At 41.6% G+C, this 22,247-nt stretch overlaps 1 protein-coding gene across 1 annotated transcript in view; it reads right to left on the bottom strand.

Moving 5' to 3' along the window:
• The window catches only part of DNM3 (dynamin 3), a 481,981-nt gene that overhangs the window by 457,385 nt on the left and 2,349 nt on the right, over nucleotides 1-22,247 (bottom strand). Inside the window, exons 3-5 of the mRNA XM_069737623.1 lie at nucleotides 16,309-16,640; nucleotides 8,031-8,191; nucleotides 4,378-4,513 (exon numbers count right to left, since the gene is read on the bottom strand). Coding sequence (XP_069593724.1) covers nucleotides 4,378-4,513; nucleotides 8,031-8,191; nucleotides 16,309-16,640 — 629 coding nt within the window. The remainder of the gene's footprint in view (nucleotides 1-4,377; nucleotides 4,514-8,030; nucleotides 8,192-16,308; nucleotides 16,641-22,247) is intronic.

Below are 22,247 nucleotides of genomic sequence, written 5' to 3'. Positions count from 1 at the left end.
AAGAGATCAGCAAGTAAAAACACAAGGGTTATATATAAGCAGCAAGATGGTGGCAGCAGGGGGCTTCAGCTGCATGCCCTTACATCTGAAATGTGCAGATCCTGATTTTGGGTTACTGAAGACGTCCCTGAGCTGAGATCTCGATTTGCACATGTGCCGCCTTCGGCACCATTTTGTTGAAGGCCTCAAAACCGGTCGCCCAATGCACGAAGCTATGATTAGAAGAAGACTTGAAACCCTGATTAGACAATCTAATCTAAAACCTCAGTATTCGGGTTAAATTGCCGGGTTGGCACTTTGCGATAAATAAGTGGGTTTTAGATTGCAGTTTGGGCACTGGGTCTCTAAAAGGTTCGCCGTCACTAGTCTAGAGGTTTGTTTTACCATCTAGAGGGCACACAATACCACACAGAAGGTGCAGTAATAGGGACACATACGGCAGCAGAGGCTCAACATTGGGGTATGAGTGGGATGAGGAGTTTGTGCAGGTTGGGAATAGATGGGACTGTTCTGGAAATGTGAGAAGTCAAAAGGGACGTTGGTGCAATCTCTTCAGCCAAGTCTTGACTGGAAGAAGTTGTCATGTCGGTCTGGGCCAGATGGAAAAGACGTGAAAAGTGAACAATTCCATCTAAAAGAACAACATCTATAAGTTACTATCCATAACTGCACTGTAATCTCCTATATGTTCTGCAGCACTGGTATCTACCACTATATGGTCACCATATGGCAGTAATATCAGTGGTGGTCTTTGTATAGAGATTATTTTCAGTAACAGCACAGTCATTTGCTGAAGTTTCCCTACATCCACTATTACAGCGCACTACCATAGTCGTAATCAGAGTTACCTCGCTAGGTGCCCACCTGAACCAAAACACTAGCTACACCTCTGCTGTTAGGGTTATGGTTTGTTCACGATCATGGTTCAGAAAGGGCAGGTAATGCAAATTTCCCAGCTTTACAAAAACCCAGGCTCTACTAACTTTGTGCCAAAAAACAGCAGCCAAGGGTTCTTCTAAGCAGCAGCCTAACACTCTGAAAATGAAAATGGTGAAGGCCCACAATGCAGGAGAAGGTTATAATAAGATAGCAAAATAGCAAAGCGTTTTCAAGTTGCACTTTCCTCAGTTCGAAATGTCATTAAGACATGGCAGTTAACATGAACAGTGTAGGTCAAGATAAGGTCTGGAAGACCAAGCAAAATTTCAATGAGTGCTGCTCATAGAATTGCTAGAGAGGCAAATCAGAACCCTCACTTGACTGCAAAAGACCTTTAGAGAGATTTAGCAGACTGTGGCAGACATTGTTCTATTATTCGGAGACACCTGCAAATATCGCCTTCATGGATGAATCATCAGAAGAAAACCTCTTCTGTATCCTAACCATAAAATTCAGTCAGAAGTATGCAAAAGAACATCTAAACAAGCCTGATGCATTTTGGAAACAAGTTTTGTGGGTCGATGTAGTGAAAATAGAACTCTTTAGCCACAAGGATCAAAGGTATGTGTGGAGAAAAATGAAAAAAACATCTAGCCAACAATTAAGCATGGGGGTGGATCAATCATGTTTTGGGGTTGTGTTGCAGCCAATGGTACAGGGAACATTTCACCAATAGAGCGAAGAATGGATTCAATGTAATTTCAACAAATTCTTGATGCAAACATAACACCATCTGTAAAAAAGCTGAAGTTGAAAAGAGGATGGCTTCTACAAATGGATAATGATCCCAAGCACGCGTCAAAATCCACACTAGACGACCTCAAAAGGCAAAAAGCTACAGGTTTAACGATGTCCCTCACAGTCCCCTGATCTGAACATCATTGAAAATCTGTGGCTAGACCTCAAAATAGTAGTGCATGCAAGACGACCCAGGAATTTCACAGAGCTGGAAGAATTTTTCAAGGAACAATGATGAACATCCCTCAAACCAGGATTGAAAGCCTCTTGGCAGGCTACAAAAAGAATTTACAAGCTGATATACATGCAAAAGGGAGTGCTAGTAGGTACTAATCATGCAGGGTGCCCAAACTTTTGCATTAGCCCATTTTCCTTTTTGTAATATTATAAATGTAAAAAATGAAAATATATGTACAGTGGGGAAAATAAGTATTTGACACACTGCTGATTTTGCAAATTTTCCCACCTACAAAGAATGGGGAGGTCTGTAATTTTTATTGCAGGTACACTTCAACTGTGAGAAAATCTAAAAATAAAAAGAAAATCACATTGTATGAGTTCTACATAATTAATTTGCATTTTTTCACATTAAATAAGTATTTGATACAAAACAGAACTTAATATTTGGTACAGAAACCTTTGTTTGCAATCACAGAGGTCAGACATTTCTGCAGTTCTTCACCAACTCTGCACACACTGCAGCAGGGATTTTGGCCCATACATCCATACAGATCTTCTCCAGATATGTATGGTTTCGGGGCTGTCACTGGGCAACATGGAGTTTCAGCTCCCTCTAAAGATTTTCTATTGGGTTCAGGTCTGGAGACTGGCTAGGCCACCCCAGGACATTGAAATGGTTCTTACAGAGCCACTCCTTAGTTGCCCTGTATATGTGTTTCGGGTCATTGTCATACTGGAAGACCCAACCACGACTCATCTTCAATGCTCTTACTGAGGAAAGGAGGCTGTTGGCCAAAGTCTCGCCATACATGACCCATCAATCTTCCTTGAATACGATGCACTGGTTCTGTCCCCTTTTCAGAAAAACACTCCCAAAGTATAATGTTTTCCCCACCAATCTTCCTGGTTGGGACGATGTTCTGAGGGTTGTACTCATCCTTCTTCCTCCAAACATAGTGACTGGAGTTGATACCAAAAAATTCTATTTTGTTCTCATCTGACAACATGACCTTTTCCCATGCCTCCTCTGGATTGTCCAGATAAGCATTGGCGAACTTCAAACGAGTCTGGACAAGTGCTGGCGTGAGAGGGGGGAACTTGCGTGCCCTGCAGGATTTTAATCCATGACGGTGTAGTGTATTACTAACAGTAATCTTTGAGACTGTGGTCCCAGTTCTCTTCTGGTAATTGACGAGGTCCTCCCGAGTAGTTCTGGGCTGGTTCCTGACCTTTTCAGAATCATTCTTACCCCACAAGCTGAGATCTTGCATGGAGCCCCAGACCGAGAAGATTGACAGTCATCTAGTGTTTCTTCCATTTTGTAATATTTGTGCCAACAGTTGTTGCCTTCTATCCAAGCTGCTTGCTTATTGTCCTGTAGCCCATCCCAGCCTTGTGCAGGTCTACAGTTTTGTCTCTGCACAAAATTGTCCCTGCACAAAATTAGACAGCTCTTTGGTCTTGGCCATGGTGGAGAGATCGGAATGTGATTGATTGAGTTTGTGGACAGGTGTCTTTTATACAGGTAACAAGTTCATATAGAAGCAATTAATACAGGTACTGAGTGCAGGGTAGGGGGCTTCTTACAGAAAAACTAACAGGTCTGTGAGAGCCAGAATTCTTGCTGGTTGGTAGGTGATCAAATACTTATTTCATGCAATAAAATGTAATTTAATTATTTAAAAATCATACAATGTGATGTTCTGGTTTTTATTTAGACCTCTCCATTCTGTATAGGTGATAAGACTTGCAAAATTGGCAGTGCATCAAATACTTATTTTCCCAATGTAATTTTTGCCTAAAATGCAAAGGAAATGTATCATCTTTACTTTTAACCCTTTTACAGCTCATTCCATCATCTTCAAGTTGCTTAACTGTTCACAATAACAATAATTTTGACCAGGGGTGCCCAAACGTTTACCTGCCACTGTATGTCCGCCTATGTACAGTATATGTATATATATAAAATAATAAGTTTAACATCTCTGTACCTTTTATTGAAATGAAAAATTATAATGCCCAGTCTTTTTTTTTTTACTACATAATAAATGCTATAGAAACAAACAACAAAACAACAATGGCGGAATTGCATTTTTTTTTTTTTTTTACTATTCCACCTGGAATGTTTCCCATTTTTCTTTACATTACATGATAAAGTGAATAGTGTCATTGAACACTACAACTCGTCCTATAAAAAAACAAGCCTTAATATGACTATGTTAATGAGCAAAAAAAAAAAAGTTATGGCTCCTGGAGGAAGGAGAATAAAAAACTAAAGCGAAAAAAAAAAAAAAAATTTTTTTAGACCATGAAAGGGTTAAACTCTCAGGGCCATTGGTTCACGTATTTAAAAATTCAGCTAATTATACATTCAGTCATAAGCATCCAAATAAAATGTTGATGAATGGAGATTAAATATGATCCGGGGTTAACAATACACTTGCAGCAAGAATCCCAATCATGTAAATGGTTTTATTCTGTAACTTGAATTAATGAATCGTAATAAGAATATATCTGTACCTGCACCAGCTCAAATGGGAATCGCTCATGAAAGATTCGATTGATTTTTGCACCACTTGATAACTCCAGGGTGTCCACTTGATGCCCTGATCCTCCAATTTTTTTCTCGAAATCAAGTGCAAAATTCTGCACTAACCTTTGAAATATTAAAGAAAACATTAAACAGGAGTTGTGCAGACTCTCGTTCTCTTTATTGTTAATGTGTTACTATTATCACTATTATCATATTTTTCCTGCTGCATTTGTCTGAAACTTACTTTGATTTAAAATAAAATAGTCTGTGCAGAAAAAAATAAACATGGTATAAAACATACACATATAACCGACACGTTCTGCATACATATGGCCAATAAAAACCAGTGTGTGCATTGCAGATTTTTTTTATATATATTTTTTTAAATTTCCTTACAGAAATAAAAACTAAATAAACTCCAGCTATGAAAATCAGTTGGAACACAAATGACTTGTCACAACTTCAATAATGCAGACAATGTAAACGTTTTTACGATAGCTTAATTTATCTTAATATGTAAAGACTCAGACATAAAGCATACTTGTTGAAAAAGATAGCTCGTCAGAATAAGCTGTCATGTGTACATGAGGAATAACACTATTTCTATCATTATATGAAATGTAATTTTTCACCTCTGCAGCCTGCATCTGCAATTTCTAGTACTCTCTCAGTCAGTGAGGACCTTCCCACACACACATTATGATGATTCCTCTCAACAGTACATTCCCCACACACAGTATGATACCCCCATACATTCCCCGACACACAGTCTCATGCTCCCCACAGTACAACCCCTGACACAGATTATGATGCCCCCCACAGTACATTGCCCACATAAAGTATGATGTCCCCATACATTTCTAAACACACAGTATGATGCCCCCATACATTCCCCCACACACAGTCTCATACTCCCCACAGTACATCCCCTGACACACATTATGATGCCTCCACAATATATTCCCCACACAAAGTATGATGTCACCCACAGAACATTCCCCAACACAGAGTATGATGCCCCCTTGCAGTACATTGCCCCACACACAGTATGGTGCCCGCACAGTATATTCCCCACACACAGTATCATTCTCCCCCACACATTATGATGTCCTCCAAAGGTACATTCCCCCACACACAGTATGGTGCCCACACAGTACATTCCCAACACACAGTATGATGCTCCCCCCAAAACATCTCCCTACACACACACAGAATTATGCCTCCACAGAACTTTCCCCCACACAAAGCAAAGTATGTGTGTACCCCACAGTACATTCCCTTGCACAAGGTATGATTAACACATACTTAATTTCCCCACATACATTATGATGCCCCCACAATATATACCCCACACAAAGTATGATGTCACCCACAGAACATTCCCAACACAAACTATGATGTCCCCCAAAGTACATTCCCCAACACACAGTATGAAGCCCCCAAAGTATATTCACCACACATTATGATGTCCCCCAAAGTATATTCCCCAACACACAGTATGAAGCCCCCAATGTATATTCACCACACACAGTATGGTGCCCACAAAGTATATTCTCCAACACACAGTATAACTCTCCCCAAAAACAATACATCCCCCCACACACAGAATTATGTCCTCACAGTATAATGTCCCCCACAGAACGTTCCCCCACACACAGTATGTGTGTACCCCACAGTACATTCCCTCACACAAGGTACGATTCCCCCACACACACAATATACATACACACGCTGCTCCCTTGCCTGTGTCCTGCTCTTAATCTCTACTGCTTAGTTAGAGTATGTACATAAATGTTTTTTGCACTTTGATTCAGCCTGATATCCACCTGAAAAAGCAAAATGAATGGTGTAATGGGGTCTGCCGTGCTGGAGTACCTCTTTCAGTACCACCCCGTGTTTCAGGAGGTCCACTCTGCTTTGGCTGGAGTCAGAATGAAGGACGCTGGCTGGAATTCCTTGATTACATGGGCGCATATAAAAGATCACTGCTTCTCCACGTATTTCCAGTCTGCCAACACTTTACTCACAGGACACAGAATATATATCTGGCAGGCCAGACATACATTACCATAGCCACAGGTGGCCGGAGCCTGCCAATATTTACTGTGGGAATTACAAAGGTGGGGAAGGTCAAAAGGGGAATATCTTGTCCTCTCTGCCCAGGGGCGCATCCTGTGGGCTGATGCATTAGGGACATGCATCTCACCTGGAACCTATTATACATATATATAACTGCACAACATATTCTTGGTGCGGTGGGGTTCCGTAACAAATGGACATACGGTATTCTTTTTTCTGTCAAAACAACTTGCTGTTCATATCTTCAAGTCTTCTTGAAGTTCTTTTAACTACTTTAGGCTTCAAATCCCGCAAAGCAGCGTAAAGACGGGACCTGCCCATTCTTCAGGTGGCTTCCTTTAGGAAGTCCCTCCCTAGTTTACACACATTTTAAGAAAAGATGCCAGCAGAAAAGCTACTGTAAAAATGACCAAAATTATGCCAAAGAAGATGCTCCAGGAAAGAAAGACATTAGGTGCACATAGCCTTACATGGCCTGATAATGTCAGGCGATCTTAAAGTCTTGGCAGGACCCCGAGTCTCTACTGTACATAGACTGAGCTGTGAAGGAGGGATATGATGATTTTTTGCTCCACCGTCAAATTCAATTACGTCTGTGTCCTGAGGACATAGATGCACCTGAAGTCAGGACATACCCCAGACTTACTGGGACCTATCCCCAAATCCTGGACGGTTGGGAGATACAGTTGTACTATTGATTTATGAAAAGTTTGATAAAACTACACTGGCTGTTTAAAGGTGAATCTATGATGTCTTTAGGAGTGCTAAAAATTGTAATTTCAAGATCAGCAAATTTCTGTGCTTTACTCCAAATTATTGATTTTCCATTAAAAATGCCCTAGTGACATGCAGAACTTTTCACTTTATCCTTTGAGTGCAATTTCTTTGCCTTTTGATCATCAAATGATCGTTTGTTAAACAAGTAGCTGAATAGATGCATTGTACATATCAAAAAATTAAAATACAAGATTTAAGAAAGTATCGGTGACCTCCTTAGCATCTGTCAATGATCGACCAACTAATTTTAATAAACTGGTTGCTTATCTAGTCTTTTCAGGATGGCTAGTCGAGTAATCTTTGGAAAAACAATTGTCCTGATTCCTCAGGGGGAACATGAGGGGGCATGTTGGCATCAGAGGCGCATGATTCACAATCTGAAGTAAGATTTGTGGCGTAAAGCAGGGGTGTCAAACTGCATTCCTCGAGGGCTGCAAACAGGTCATGTTTTCAGGATTTCCTTGTACTGCACAGGTGATAATTTAATCACCTGCAGAGAATGATTCCAGCACCTTGTGCAATGCTAAGGAAATCTTGAAAACACGCATGGTTTGCGGCCCTCGAGGAATGCAGTTTGACACCCCTGGCGTAAAGCATGCCACAGCTCATCATGAATTAGATGAGTGGGTGTCACCATTCCCCATCCCAGCTCTGGACATATTGGCAGAGCTGGATGAAAATGACAAAAGTCGCATTTAGGGAGCAAAAACGCTTTGATGAATTTGGGCCCAGATGTCAGTTATAACAGAGGTCACAAGTAATGAAGAGAACATAAATTACCTACTTTAACAAAGCTTTAGTCTTCCTTATTGGTTCCTCTGCCATAATACTCTTCCCAACCTCAGGATCATGTTCTAAGCAAAGCGTCTGATTTTGCAGTTTGCTCCTGAATTCTGATTGAGTATTCTTTATTTGGTTGCTACTATTCTGCTGTGCAGAACAAGACTAAAAAAAATAAAAGCATATAATTAATTCTGCTAGTAATAAAAACACATGTTAAAATGCTATTTGTCTAGTCTAATATTTTCCCAAATCATCTGGATTCTCATCCTCTATAACTTTCAATCTACAATTTTTGAGTGGGTGATCCTCTTCATCAGCACCAAGAGTGCGGGAACTTTTTTTTACCTCACTTCCCAGCATACATTGTGCCTACTATTGCATATTGGCTTGCTTGCTCCAAACTGAAAGCCTGTTTCTCTGAAATTCATGTAAAAGAGACATCAGGGAAGGAGCAAAAAAATAAAACCTTGCCTCTACTATCAGTAATTTGTCTAGGCTCTGCTGCTAGAGATGGATTATGCTTAAAAGGAAACGGTAATGTCAAAAAATACTATTAATCTACAGATATGAGGTTAATCTGTTTAACAAAAAAGGGGCTCACCAAGTGAGGTGTATCCTCAATCAAAAAGGTTCGGGTGGGCACATGAGCCATGGGTTTTACAGGGTTTGCACGCAAGAAAAAGGTAGCAGAGTTACTGGAAGTCACAGGCCGACCAGAGATGTTTGGGAGATTGCAGACAGGTAGCAAATTTACGGAAGCCGCAGTCAGACAGGATACATCCTGGAGACCGCTGACAAGTTGCAGAGGGATTAGAAGCTGCCGGCAAACAAGAGATGTCTGGTAGACCGCAGACAGGTAGCACAGTTACTGGAAGCCTCAGTCAGACAGGAGATATCAGTGAGACTGCAGACAGGTAGCAAAGTTACTGGAAGCTGCAGTCAGACAGGATAATATCCTGGAGACTGACAAGTAGCACAGTTACTGGAAGCTGCAAGCAGACTTGAGATGTCCTGGAGGCCGCAGAGTTACTGGAAGCTGAAGGCAGACAGGAGACATTCTGGGGGCCAGAGACAGGTAGCAGAGTTACTGGAGCTGCAGGCAGACTGGAGACATCCAGGAGACCGCAGACAGGTCTGAGGAACTGGAAACCACAGACAGCCACGAGATCTCCTGAGGACTGCAGACAAGTCACTGACAAAACTGTCAGTCTTAGTAGAAAGTCTTAATACCAAAACCAGGTGTGTGTTTTGGGAGGCCTTATATAGGTCTGTGCTTCAGTCACAGCTCAATACATAGTAAGCAGCGGCTGTAACCAAAACCTGGCACTGACTGATAGCCAGCTCAACTCTGATGCATGGACGAGCCAACTGTCAGTCAGTGCAGGGGTGTGGTTACAGCCGACTTTCCAGTGCATCAGTGCTGAGCCGGCAGTCAGTCAGTGGCGAAGCATGGTTATAGCTGCCTCTTGCTAAGTACTGAGGAGAACTTTCTGATCCTAAAGGTAGCCATATATGGTAAATAGTGTTTTAACCAGATCATTATTATGAGATCTATTTTAATGCAAGGTATCACCAGAAAATGGCATATTGTTTAAAGTTTCTAAGAAAATATTTATTTTTTAAATATTCATTTTTTATTTTTATTTTCCATATCACTATTTACTAAAAAAATAATAATAATAATAATAATAAAAAAAAAGGTAGTTGTAGTTTTCCCTTTGGTCACAAGGTCTTATACCAGACTCACACCTCCTGTATAGATTAGTTTTCAACTAAAGGTAACACCTCGATACACAGTGGGTAACTCATGATACACCTTTCACAATGGGTGATGTTCAGAGCTCACCCATTCCCCCCTGCATAATGATCTTTGCCACACGTTGAAGCACGAACAAGTAATACATCTACACAAACAAATAAGGTCTGAGTCAATTTATAGCTGCCAATGTAAATGTGGGAAGTATGAATCTAATATTAGGTCTAGTCGTCAGTGTGAAAATTATTGGATTTTTTTTATACAGATCATAATATGAGAAAAAGAAGAAACAATGGAAACCTTCAAAAGGAACCTCTTCCGACAAGCCTACAAACCTGCAGTAACCACCAATCCACTGCATGACCATCTCTGCCCTCACCTTTTGTATCCTCACCCATCCCTTGTAGATTGTGAGCCCTCGCGGGCAGGGTCCTCTCTCCTTCTGTACCTGTCATGATTTGTATTATTCAAGATTATTGTACCTGTTTTTATTATGTATACCCCTCTTCACATGTAAAGCACCATGGAATAAATGACGCTATAATAATAAATAAATAATCTAAAATTTAAAAATAAATCAATGCATTTAGCATAAAAAACCCGGATTAAACAATAGGTATTTTTTTCTAAGAGTGATAATACAACACTGCACTAATGCAAACACACATTGCTTTAAATGGAAGCTGCAAATCACATTCCCTGCTGTAGTCCTGCAAGTCTTTTTTTTTTTTTTTTGAGCATTCCTATTTTTTTTTAATCCTCCCATGACATAGTAACGGCAAAAGAAAAACCATGCCCAACATTGGCATAAGTTTCAAGTTTGGTCACATAGTTCAGCTGTCACCACCCCACACATCTCTTTATGCCCAAGCACTTGGCTGTCGTCCTCTGCAAAAATCACAACTGGGGAAATTCTGCGTTAGTGTCTACTCTGGGGATCAATGTACTTCGGAAAGGCCGGGCAAATTGTCGTCTAACTGGATTTTGCAGCACATTTGCATTTTATATACATTTATTGCATCAAATCTATTTAAAAAAAATAATCTCTCATTAAAATACCTGAGTGGTAACCGCCTGAAGGTTCGCTGCTCCACAATGATCCTCCATGTGTATGTAAGCTGGATGAGATAGGAAAGAGTTCCCGTCTGCTAGAAGAGCGGCTTGTACATTATATCCCTTTATCATCAATATCTTTTTGGCTAGGATTCATCTCTCCAATATATCTTCAGTCACAGAAAGCCTAAAAGCTGGTAAATCACATTACAGTTACAGAGGGAACAATACAGAAATGAGATTGTTAATTTATTCATATTCCCAGTGTTATTAAAGTGAAGCATCTCAGCAAAAAATGCTCATATCGTGCGGTATGATGAGTTTTCCACATCATTTTCATTGGCTTAAATTTTTGCCAACAACTTTGAGGCCGGTACAGGCTTGGACTGGCCCACAGGAGAATAGGAGAATCCTCTGGTGGGCCACAATCTGCCCAGTTCATTGTTATATAAATTTATGATTGAGGATAATGTCAAATTTGCATGTAGTTGAAAAGTGGGGCCCTGGAGTTGGTTACTAATGGCCCGATGGCACCCTAGTCGGACACTGGGCCTGAAGCAAATTCTAAAAAATTTTACAAATAGACACAGATAGATGGAAATCTAAATGACCAGTAATTTGCACTGATGCACTCTGTGGAGAGATGAGTAATCTTTTCAAAAAAATGGCAAGATCAACCAAATATCCCCAGGAAATTCTATTTGGTTCGAATCAACTCACGATTCAAAAGTATGTCAAAACCTACATGTTTTGAAAAATGTATATAGCACTTTCCTCACACACTAATCTTTTCCAATGTCACACACTATTTGTCCAGTTTCTACCGTGTTTTATGGCTTCATCTCCCTATCTCCATGGCTAAGCTGTGAGCAGTGACGTCCTCTTACTATTGCGATTGATCACAATATGGCTGCTGAATTCCCTGCCTCTGCTTTTATACAGGCTAGGACAATTTCTTCGGATTAGTTGTGCTATACCATGTGATGTGATAGATGCAAGGCATTATGGGGAAGCCCACCCTAGGTCATGTGAACCTTCTCTGGCTGATGTAAACTTCTGCAATATGTAAAATAATGGCAGCTATTTTAGGTGATAAACGGGAAGTGAAATGTTATTTGTTCGAATTTGCCAAATTCAAAAAATTCTTTCAAAAATGTGATATTTAATTGATTCATTTTTCTTTAAATCTGGGTGTTGATTTCTCAAAATTGTTTGATGAAAATGGCATAGAAAACACTTAAAGGGAATCGGTCACCTCCCGGGACATATCTGACCTATTAATATGGGCATACAGGTAATAGAAATGTTACACTAGTCCTACCTATATGCCTTATATTAATGGTCTTGTTGCGGAGAAATGTTATTTTCTTGCTTTATATTAATGATATCTTCCAGGCTCTGGGGCATGTGGTGCCTAGAAGAAATCCCTGCACCCTGTCCTCATTACAATATTATCCCCTCCCATCAGTGTCAGTTACGACCCTGGAATCCCGCGCCTGCGCCCTGCACTCCCTCAGAAATATATACCTCATCCTCCCTTCTGTGGGCGCTGTATTGTAATTGTAGTATTGTAAGGACAGGAGGCAGGGATTTCTCCAGGCATTGTACGCCCCGAAGCCTGGAAGAAATCATTAGCATATAGAAAGAATATATTTCTCAGCAACAATAATATGAGACATAGAGGTAGGACTAGTGTAATATTTCTATTACCTCTATGCTCATATTAATAGGTCATATACGTCCCGGGGAGGTGACAGATTTCTTTTCAATATAGAAAATTCTTTATCAAAACTGATTCAAAGAAAACCGTCTTATAGACAGAAGCAACCAATCACAGCTCTGGTTTAATTTCTTAAACTGCTGTAATAAAATGAAAGCTCCACTATGATTGGTCACTATAGGCAACACATACATGTTTTTGTTTAGCTTTCAGAAATGCTTAAAAAACAGTGGAGGAGACTGGCTTTTGTTAAAAGGCCACTAATGCAATCACATTTGTTATTATCCCAATGCTCCTAAAATGAAAAATAAAGGAACTCTGCAAAACAACTTTGTCAAGTATTTCCTATCTGTTTTGTTGAACAGGTTTTATGCAGATCTATCGGCCTGCATGGTGACCATCAAACTATTTGCAGTCTGATCCTACACTTAGACATCCTATTCTGTCTGCCATCTTCTTGCTACTTTTTGGTTATTAATAAGATTGAAGGAAGTAGGACGGTAGAATCAGACTGCGCAAGGTTTGTTTTTATGGTCTGTTGCCATGGAGATGTATAGGCCTGCTTAACTCCCTAACCGCTTTATGGCCGAGCGATGTGCCATTTTTCCCTCCCCTTCTTCAAAGAGCCGTAACTTTATTATTTTTCTGTCAATATCGCCAGAGATTCTGAACAGGTCACGTGACATTGGTGTGTCACTAGGCCGCCGATTCGCTGCAGCCATTACTGTTCTGTCAGAGCAAATGTCCACTGTAACGTAATACTAAGGGGCTACAGCAGTCTGGCGACACAACAATGACCCAGCAGCATTCGGCGATCAGCCATAGGGGTGGCACTGGCACGGTTTCAGTCACCCATCTGTGTATAGAGAACGGCGGCTGTAACCGCACCCCCCAGCACTGACTGACAGCCAGCTCAGCATTAGAATCGACTGTCAGTCAGTGCCAGGGAAGCGGCTACACCCGCCACGCTCTATACACAGAGCAGTGACTGAAACCGTATCAGTGCCACCCCTATGACTGGAAGCTGAATGCTGCTGGGAAGAGTTAAGTTAATTTCCTCGCGGCAGTGGGGCTCTCGGTACAGTTGTCAGAACGCTATAAATCTGCAGATTAACTCCATATCTGCAGGTTAATTGAGTTATTTTACACCATGTTCCCTTTAACCCTGCCCAGGTTAATTTATTGAATCATTCGAATGCTCTGCACGCTGGAGAGGACTGAACCTGTAATCGCCTTGTTGGGACATGTGCTAAGAACGCTTAGATTTGCTCCTGTGGATGCACCGTTTATGAGCGGTGTTTACACTCCTTAAAAATATATTGTGTTATTATTTGTTATGAATTATGGTGGTCATATATAATTTCCATATTTTTGTTTTGAGGATTTATCACATTATAAGTATTAGGTTATTAATTTTTATATTAATTGGGTTGTCTTATAAATACCATCATGTGTGCTCCTATTTATCAGCTATATATGATGAATATATTATTTTATTATGTATTATTTTCAATAAAAATTATTTTTAATACTGTCAATTTTTTTGCACTTTTTATTTGGGAGGATTGATTGTATGCCTAATGTGTGCAACAGAATTGTCTACCAGATGAAAAACATGCCAAAAATATATCCGAATATTCAAAACTGTTATTATGCAAACCAACCAAGGTATACAATTATAGATTTCTGTAAGTTAAAGATAAACTTCTATCAGAATATTGCAGTGAAGAAAAACTCTGCTTCAGCGTTTTAGCGGTCTATAATCTCATTATGGGTTTTCCTGGAGGAAGGTCAATATCAAACAGAAGAACTTGATGGATTTATTTTTAATTTCAACCAAATCCTAAAGAAGAGCCTCCTCGTCTATGGCCATTAATTGGCAGATGCAGCTCTTGATGCCTGGTAGACGGTACCAACCATCACACTCCCATGATTAATATGAGATAAATTTACATTAACTCATAATATATGGATGAAATAAACTCCATCGATATCCAATGACATAGCTTAATATATCACAGTATAATTTCTAGAAATCAAAAGTTCCCCACATCCATTACGTTTATTTTACAAAAATGATTTTGTAATAATCATTCCCATCAAATTAAAAATCAGTATTACCCCCAAACTATTATACTCAAAACTGCATATAACATTTTACAACACTACTAATAGGCTACTTACAGCCATATTATGCAATATCAGATTTTTTTTTATAGAAATCTTAAAACCAGTTATAAATACCACCCATTCATACGTACGCAACAAATTCTCTGAATGAGAAATAGTCCTAATATATTGGAAAATTGCTCCTGGGTGACCTAAATACACATCAAATAAAAAGGCTATAAAATACTTACATGGAGAAATGGTTGGAGAAATAGCCAAGAGCAAGTCAGAAGCACAGTGTCTGAATGTAAATGGCATCTCTGGAGTCATTATGAGACTGCGGGAAACGGAGACAAAACGCTTCTTGTTCTAGTGTTTCTTTCACATGAAACTCCACTGTCCTCGATGAAAACATTACATTCCCTTACTCTTTCCGCTTAAATGGTAAATAAGATCATGTAAGCATATAGCACAAAGGAAATATTAGATTTAGAGAAAAAGGTTACATTCCTACATATTGTGATCTTTGCCTTATTAAATAAGGCTTATTTGATTTTTATTATGTTATATGTCACATGGAGGGGGGCGGCTGCTGAGACAGGCGCAGATGTCCAGTAGTCCTGGCTGTTAGTGGGGAGGAGGTGGTTGGAGCAATAATTGGAGACATTCATAATGTAGCCTGGACTCTTTGGATGTGCCCACAGTGATCTCAGAGCATTACGATCAATGCTCGTAAGAGTACAGGAAAGTACAGGGAGATTCATTCGATAGAGACCCCCAATACTCTGTGGTCACTTCTGCTAGGATTAAGCAATCTGAACCCCAAAAACATGCTACATGCCTTGACCTGTTATTAATTTCATCCCATGCAATGCTGAATGTGATCTCCGTCTTCTGCCAGACACATTTCGACAAGACACGCCATGTTCCTAATCGTATCGGCAAGCATATCGGGGGATTGGGAGAGATAAGGGGAATAGCACCAATTGCCCGTTGGACGTATTCCTTCAAATGCAAGAGCGTGGAGGCATCCTGGCCTGCTTGAAGCTCCTTTTACAGAGGATCACGTAGCGCGTCGTTTCAATCGAATTGCTTCATCCTAGCGAACTTAATTACAGAAAATTCAGGGACTATTTTGAGTGAATCTCACTGTAGCTCGTGTCTGAAAATTCAACAAATAAAGCCATTATAGTAATTCTCTTCATGATCTTGCCCAACTCTGTGCTTCACATTTGTTTTGATTTATTTAATCGTATGAACATATATTTAAACATCATATTAAAAAAATACATAAATGATAAACAGTGATTGAAAAGAACAAAGGAACAGAAATCAGAGTCGGATGAGATTTTCTATGTATGCAATAACATTGTCATTTTCAGCATAGAAATCATTCTTGTCACCAGTAGAAGATCTGAGGGGACATTCCCCAACAATGTGCTGAATTGTTTGACGGTCAGCTCCACAGTCACAGGCAGGAGAGTCAGATTTTCCCCACTTATGCATAAGATCTGCACAGACACCAAAGTTTGTTCTGATACGATTCAAAGTGACCCAGGTTTTCCTTGGCAGATTGAAGCCTGGTGGTGGATTTTGAAAGTGAGGAAACGTTTGAGGCTCACCGTCGTCTACTGCACTGACCCGAAGTTCACGCCATTTCTCTTCTAAATTGAAATCATGTTCATACAGGGTAATTGCGGGTCGGATGGGTGGATGTCTTGATTTCAGTCGCTGTTTTTGAACATCTTGGATATTTTGATGTATTGGGAGATTTTCATTATTCACTACTTTGGTGTATTCTTTAAGTAGGAGTTTTTGTCTTCTCAGATTTGCAGGTGCGATATGGGTCAAGACAGGTAACCAATGGACGGGCGTAGGTCGGATAGCACCAGAAATTATGCGCATAGAGCTGTTCAACTGATTGTCGATTGCATTCACATGACAACTATTCAGCCATACTGGAGCACAATATTCTGCGGTAGAGTACACCAAGGCAAGGGTAGATGTTCGCAAGACAGGTGTGGAGGAACCCCAGGAGGATCTGCAGTTTCTGAATAATATTATTGCGTGCTTTCAGTTTCTGTTTTGTTTTGATGCTACCAGTGCTTTCTTAGCGAGGAACTACCAGAGTTAAAGAGTATAGTTTCCATGATTCTTATCCTCTTAGATTGTTATGGGCTCACCCGGTGAGGTGAATTCTCTAAGCTGAAGGTCCAGATGGACAAAACGGACCAAAGCCAATGGTACAGCAGACTGGACTTGCTGGATGCAAATGGAACAGTGATGTGTTATGGCTGGCAATCAGGCAACACAGCGTGCAGTAATCAGCGCACATACAGAGATCTGGCAATAACCAAAAACAATAGGACGAGCTCTGAGACGTGGAATCTCTGTAGACTGCAGTACCTGATCTATCCTCACACAACTATAAGCAGCAGTGGATTGCGCCTAACACAACCTATGCAACTCGGCACTGCCTGAGGAGCTGACTAGCCTGAAGATAGAAATACAAGCCTGACTTACCTCAGAGAAACACCCCAAAGGAATAGGCAGCCCCCCACATATAATGACTGTTAGCAAGATGAAAAGACAAACGTAGGAATGAAATAGATTCAGCAAAGTGAGGCCCGATATTCTAGACAGAGCGAGGATAGCAAAGAGAACTATGCAGTCTACAAAAAACCCTAAAACGAAAACCACGCAAAGGGGCAAAAAGACCCACCGTGCCGAACTAACAGCACGGCGGTGCACCCCTTTGCTTCTCAGAGCTTCCAGCAAAAGATAATAGCAAGCTGGACAGAAAAAACAGAAAACAAACTAGAAGCACTTATCTAGCAGAGCAGCAGGCCCAAGGAAAGATGCAGTAGCTCAGATCCAACACTGGAACATTGACAAGGAGCAAGGAAGACAGACTCAGGTGGAGCTAAATAGCAAGGCAGCCAACGAGCTCACCAAAACACCTGAGGGAGGAAGCCCAGAGACTGCAATACCACTTGTGACCACAGAAGTGAACTCAGCCACAGAATTCACAACAGTACCCCCCCCTTGAGGAGGGGTCACCGAACCCTCACCAGAACCCCCAGGCCGACCAGGATGAGCCACATGAAAGGCACGAACAAGATCTGGGGCATGGACATCAGAGGCAAAAACCCAGGAATTATCTTCCTGAGCATAACCCTTCCATTTGACCAGATACTGGAGTTTCCGTCTAGAGACACGAGAATCCAAAATCTTCTCCACAATATACTCCAATTCCCCCTCCACCAAAACAGGGGCAGGAGGCTCCACAGATGAAACCATAGGTGCCACGTATCTCCTCAACAACGACCTATGGAATACATTATGTATGGAAAAGGAGTCTGGGAGGGTCAGACGAAAAGACACCGGATTGAGAATCTCAGAAATCCTATACGGACCAATAAAACGAGGTTTAAATTTAGGAGAGGAAACCTTCATAGGAATATGACAAGAAGATAACCAAACCAGATCCCCAACACGAAGTCGGGGTCCCACACGGCGTCTGCGATTAGCGAAAAGCTGAGCCTTCTCCTGGGACAAGGTCAAATTGTCCACTACCTGAGTCCAGATCTGCTGCAACCTATCCACCACAGAATCCACACCAGGACAGTCCGAAGACTCAACCTGTCCTGAAGAGAAACGAGGATGGAACCCAGAATTGCAGAAAAATGGAGAGACCAAGGTAGCCGAGCTGGCCCGATTATTAAGGGCGAACTCAGCCAACGGCAAAAATGACACCCAATCATCCTGGTCAGCGGAAACAAAACATCTCAGATATGTTTCCAAGGTCTGATTGGTTCGTTCGGTCTGGCCATTAGTCTGAGGATGGAAGGCCGAGGAGAAAGATAGGTCAATGCCCATCCTACCACAAAAGGCTCGCCAGAACCTCGAGACAAACTGGGAACCTCTGTCAGAAACAATATTCTCAGGAATGCCATGTAAACGAACCACATGCTGGAAGAACAAAGGCACCAAATCAGAGGAGGAAGGCAATTTAACCAAGGGCACCAGATGGACCATTTTAGAAAAGCGATCACAGACCACCCAAATGACCGACATTTTTTGAGAAACGGGAAGGTCAGAAATGAAATCCATCGAAATATGTGTCCAAGGCCTCTTCGGGACCGGCAAGGGCAAAAGCAACCCACTGGCACGTGAACAGCAGGGCTTAGCCCTAGCACAAATTCCACAGGACTGCACAAAAGCACGCACATCCCGTGACAGAGATGGCCACCAGAAGGATCTAGCAACCAACTCCCTGGTACCAAAGATTCCTGGATGACCGGCCAGCACCGAACAATGAAGTTCAGAGATAACTTTACTAGTCCACCTATCAGGGACGAACAGTTTCTCGGCCGGACAACGATCAGGTTTATTAGCCTGAAATTTCTGCAACACTCTCCGCAAATCAGGGGAGATGGCAGACACAATGACTCCTTCCTTGAGGATACTCGCCGGCTCAGATAACCCCGGAGAGTCGGGCACAAAACTCCTAGACAGAGCATCCGCCTTCACATTTTTAGAGCCCGGAAGGTATGAAATCACAAAATCAAAACGAGCAAAAAATAACGACCAACGGGCCTGTCTAGGATTCAAGCGCTTGGCAGACTCAAGATAAGTAAGGTTCTTATGATCAGTCAAAACCACCACGCGATGCTTAGCACCCTCAAGCCAATGACGCCACTCCTCGAATGCCCACTTCATGGCCAGCAACTCTCGGTTGCCCACATCATAATTACGCTCAGCAGCAGAAAATTTCCTGGAAAAGAAAGCACATGGTTTGAACACTGAGCAACCAGAACCTCTCTGTGACAAAACCGCCCCTGCACCAATCTCAGAAGCATCAACCTCGACCTGGAACGGAAGAGAAACATCAGGTTGACACAACACAGGGGCACAGCAAAAACGACGCTTCAACTCCTGAAAAGCTTCCACGGCAGCAGAAGACCAATTAACCAAATCAGCACCCTTCTTGGTCAAATCGGTCAATGGTCTGGCAATGCTAGAAAAATTACAGATGAAGCGACGATAAAAATTAGCAAAGCCCAGGAATTTCTGCAGACTTTTTAGAGATGTCGGCTGAGTCCAATCCTGGATGGCCTGAACCTTAACCGGATCCATCTCGATAGTAGAAGGGGAAAAGATGAACCCCAAAAATGAAACTTTCTGCACACCGAAGAGACACTTTGATCCCTTCACGAACAAGGAATTAGCACGCAGTACCTGGAAAACCATTCTGACTTGCTTCACATGAGACTCCCAATCATCTGAGAAGATCAAAATGTCATCCAAGTAAACAATCAAGAATTTATCCAGATACTCACGGAAAATGTCATGCATAAAAGACTGAAAAACAGATGGAGCATTGGCAAGTCCGAACGGCATCACCAGATACTCAAAATGACCCTCGGGCGTATTAAATGCCGTTTTCCATTCATCTCCCTGCCTGATTCTCACCAGATTATACGCACCACGAAGATCAATCTTAGTAAACCAACTAGCCCCCTTAATCCGAGCAAACAAGTCAGAAATCAATGGCAAGGGATACTGAAACTTAACAGTGATCTTATTAAGAAGGCGGTAATCAATACACGGTCTTAGCGAACCATCCTTCTTGGCTACAAAAAAGAACCCTGCTCCCAATGGTGACGACGATGGGCGAATATGTCCCTTCTCCAGGGACTCCTTCACATAACTGCGCATAGCGGTGTGTTCAGGTACGGACAAATTAAATAAACGACCCTTAGGGAATTTACTACCAGGAATCAAATCGATAGCACAATCACAATTCCTATGCGGAGGTAGGGCATCAGACTTGGACTCTTCAAATACATCCTGAAAGTCCGACAAGAACTCTGGGATGTCAGAAGGAATGGATGACGAAATTGACAAAAATGGAACATCACCATGTACTCCCTGACAACCCCAGCTGGTTACCGACATAGAGTTCCAATCCAATACTGGATTATGGGTTTGTAGCCATGGCAACCCCAACACGACCACATCATGCAAATTATGCAGTACCAGAAAGCGAATAACTTCCTGATGTGCAGGAGCCATGCACATGGTCAGCTGGGCCCAGTACTGAGGCTTATTCTTGGCCAAAGGTGTAGCATCAATTCCTCTCAACGGAATAGGACACCGCAAAGGCTCCAAGAAAAATCCACAACGTTTAGCATAATCCAAATCCATCAGATTCAGGGCAGCGCCTGAATCCACAAACGCCATGACAGAATACGATGACAAAGAGCACATTAAGGTAATGGACAAAAGGAATTTGGACTGTACAGTACCAATAACGGCAGAGCTATCGAACCGCCTAGTGCGTTTAGGACAATTAGAAATAGCATGAGTAGAATCACCACAATAGAAACACAGTCTGTTCAGACGTCTGTGTTCTTGCCGTTCTACTTTAGTCATAGTCCTGTCGCACTGCATAGGCTCAGGTTTACTCTCAGACAATACCGCCAGATGGTGCACAGATTTACGCTCGCGCAAGCGACGACCGATCTGAATGGCCAAGGACATAGACTCACTCAAACCAGCAGGCATAGGAAATCCCACCATTACATCCTTAAGAGCTTCAGAGAGACCCTTTCTGAACAAGGCCGCTAGTGCAGATTCATTCCACAGAGTGAGTACTGACCACCTCCTAAATTTCTGACAATATACTTCTACATCATCCTGACCCTGGCATAAAGCCAGCAGATTTTTTTCAGCCTGATCCACTGAATTAGGCTCATCGTAAAGCAATCCCAGCGCCTGGAAAAATGCATCAACATTACTCAATGCAGAATCTCCTGGTGCAAGAGAAAACGCCCAGTCCTGTGGGTCGCCACGCAAAAAAGAAATAATAATCAAAACCTGTTGAATAGGATTACCAGAAGAATGAGGTTTCAAGGCCAAAAATAGCTTACAATTATTTCTGAAGCTCAGGAACTTAGTTCTGTCACCAAAAAACAAATCAGGAATCGGAATTCTTGGTTCTAGCATCGATTTCTGATCAATAGTATCTTGAATCTTTTGTACATTTACAACGAGATTATCCATTGAGGAGCACAGAGCCTGAATATCCATGTCCACAGCTGTGTCCTGAAGCACTCTAATGTCTAGGGGAAAAAAAAGACTGAAGACAGAGCTAAGAAAAAAAAATGATGTCAGGATTTCTTTTTTCCCTCTATTGGGAATCATTGGGGGGCTCCTTGTACTGTTATGGCTGGCAATCAGGCAACACAGCGTGCAGTAATCAGCGCACATACAGAGATCTGGCAATAACCAAAAACAATAGGACGAGCTCTGAAACGTGGAATCTCTGTAGACTGCAGTACCTGATCTATCCTCACACAACTATAAGCAGCAGTGGATTGCGCCTAACACAACCTATGCAACTCGGCACTGCCTGAGGAGCTGACTAGCCTGAAGATAGAAATACAAGCCTGACTTACCTCAGAGAAACACCCCAAAGGAATAGGCAGCCCCCCACATATAATGACTGTTAGCAAGATGAAAAGACAAACGTAGGAATGAAATAGATTCAGCAAAGTGAGGCCCGATATTCTAGA

This window comes from Ranitomeya imitator, chromosome 8, assembly GCF_032444005.1.
Source record: "Ranitomeya imitator isolate aRanImi1 chromosome 8, aRanImi1.pri, whole genome shotgun sequence".
Classification (NCBI taxonomy): Eukaryota; Metazoa; Chordata; class Amphibia; order Anura; family Dendrobatidae; genus Ranitomeya; species Ranitomeya imitator.
This window is presented reverse-complemented; position numbering and strand designations above follow the sequence as displayed.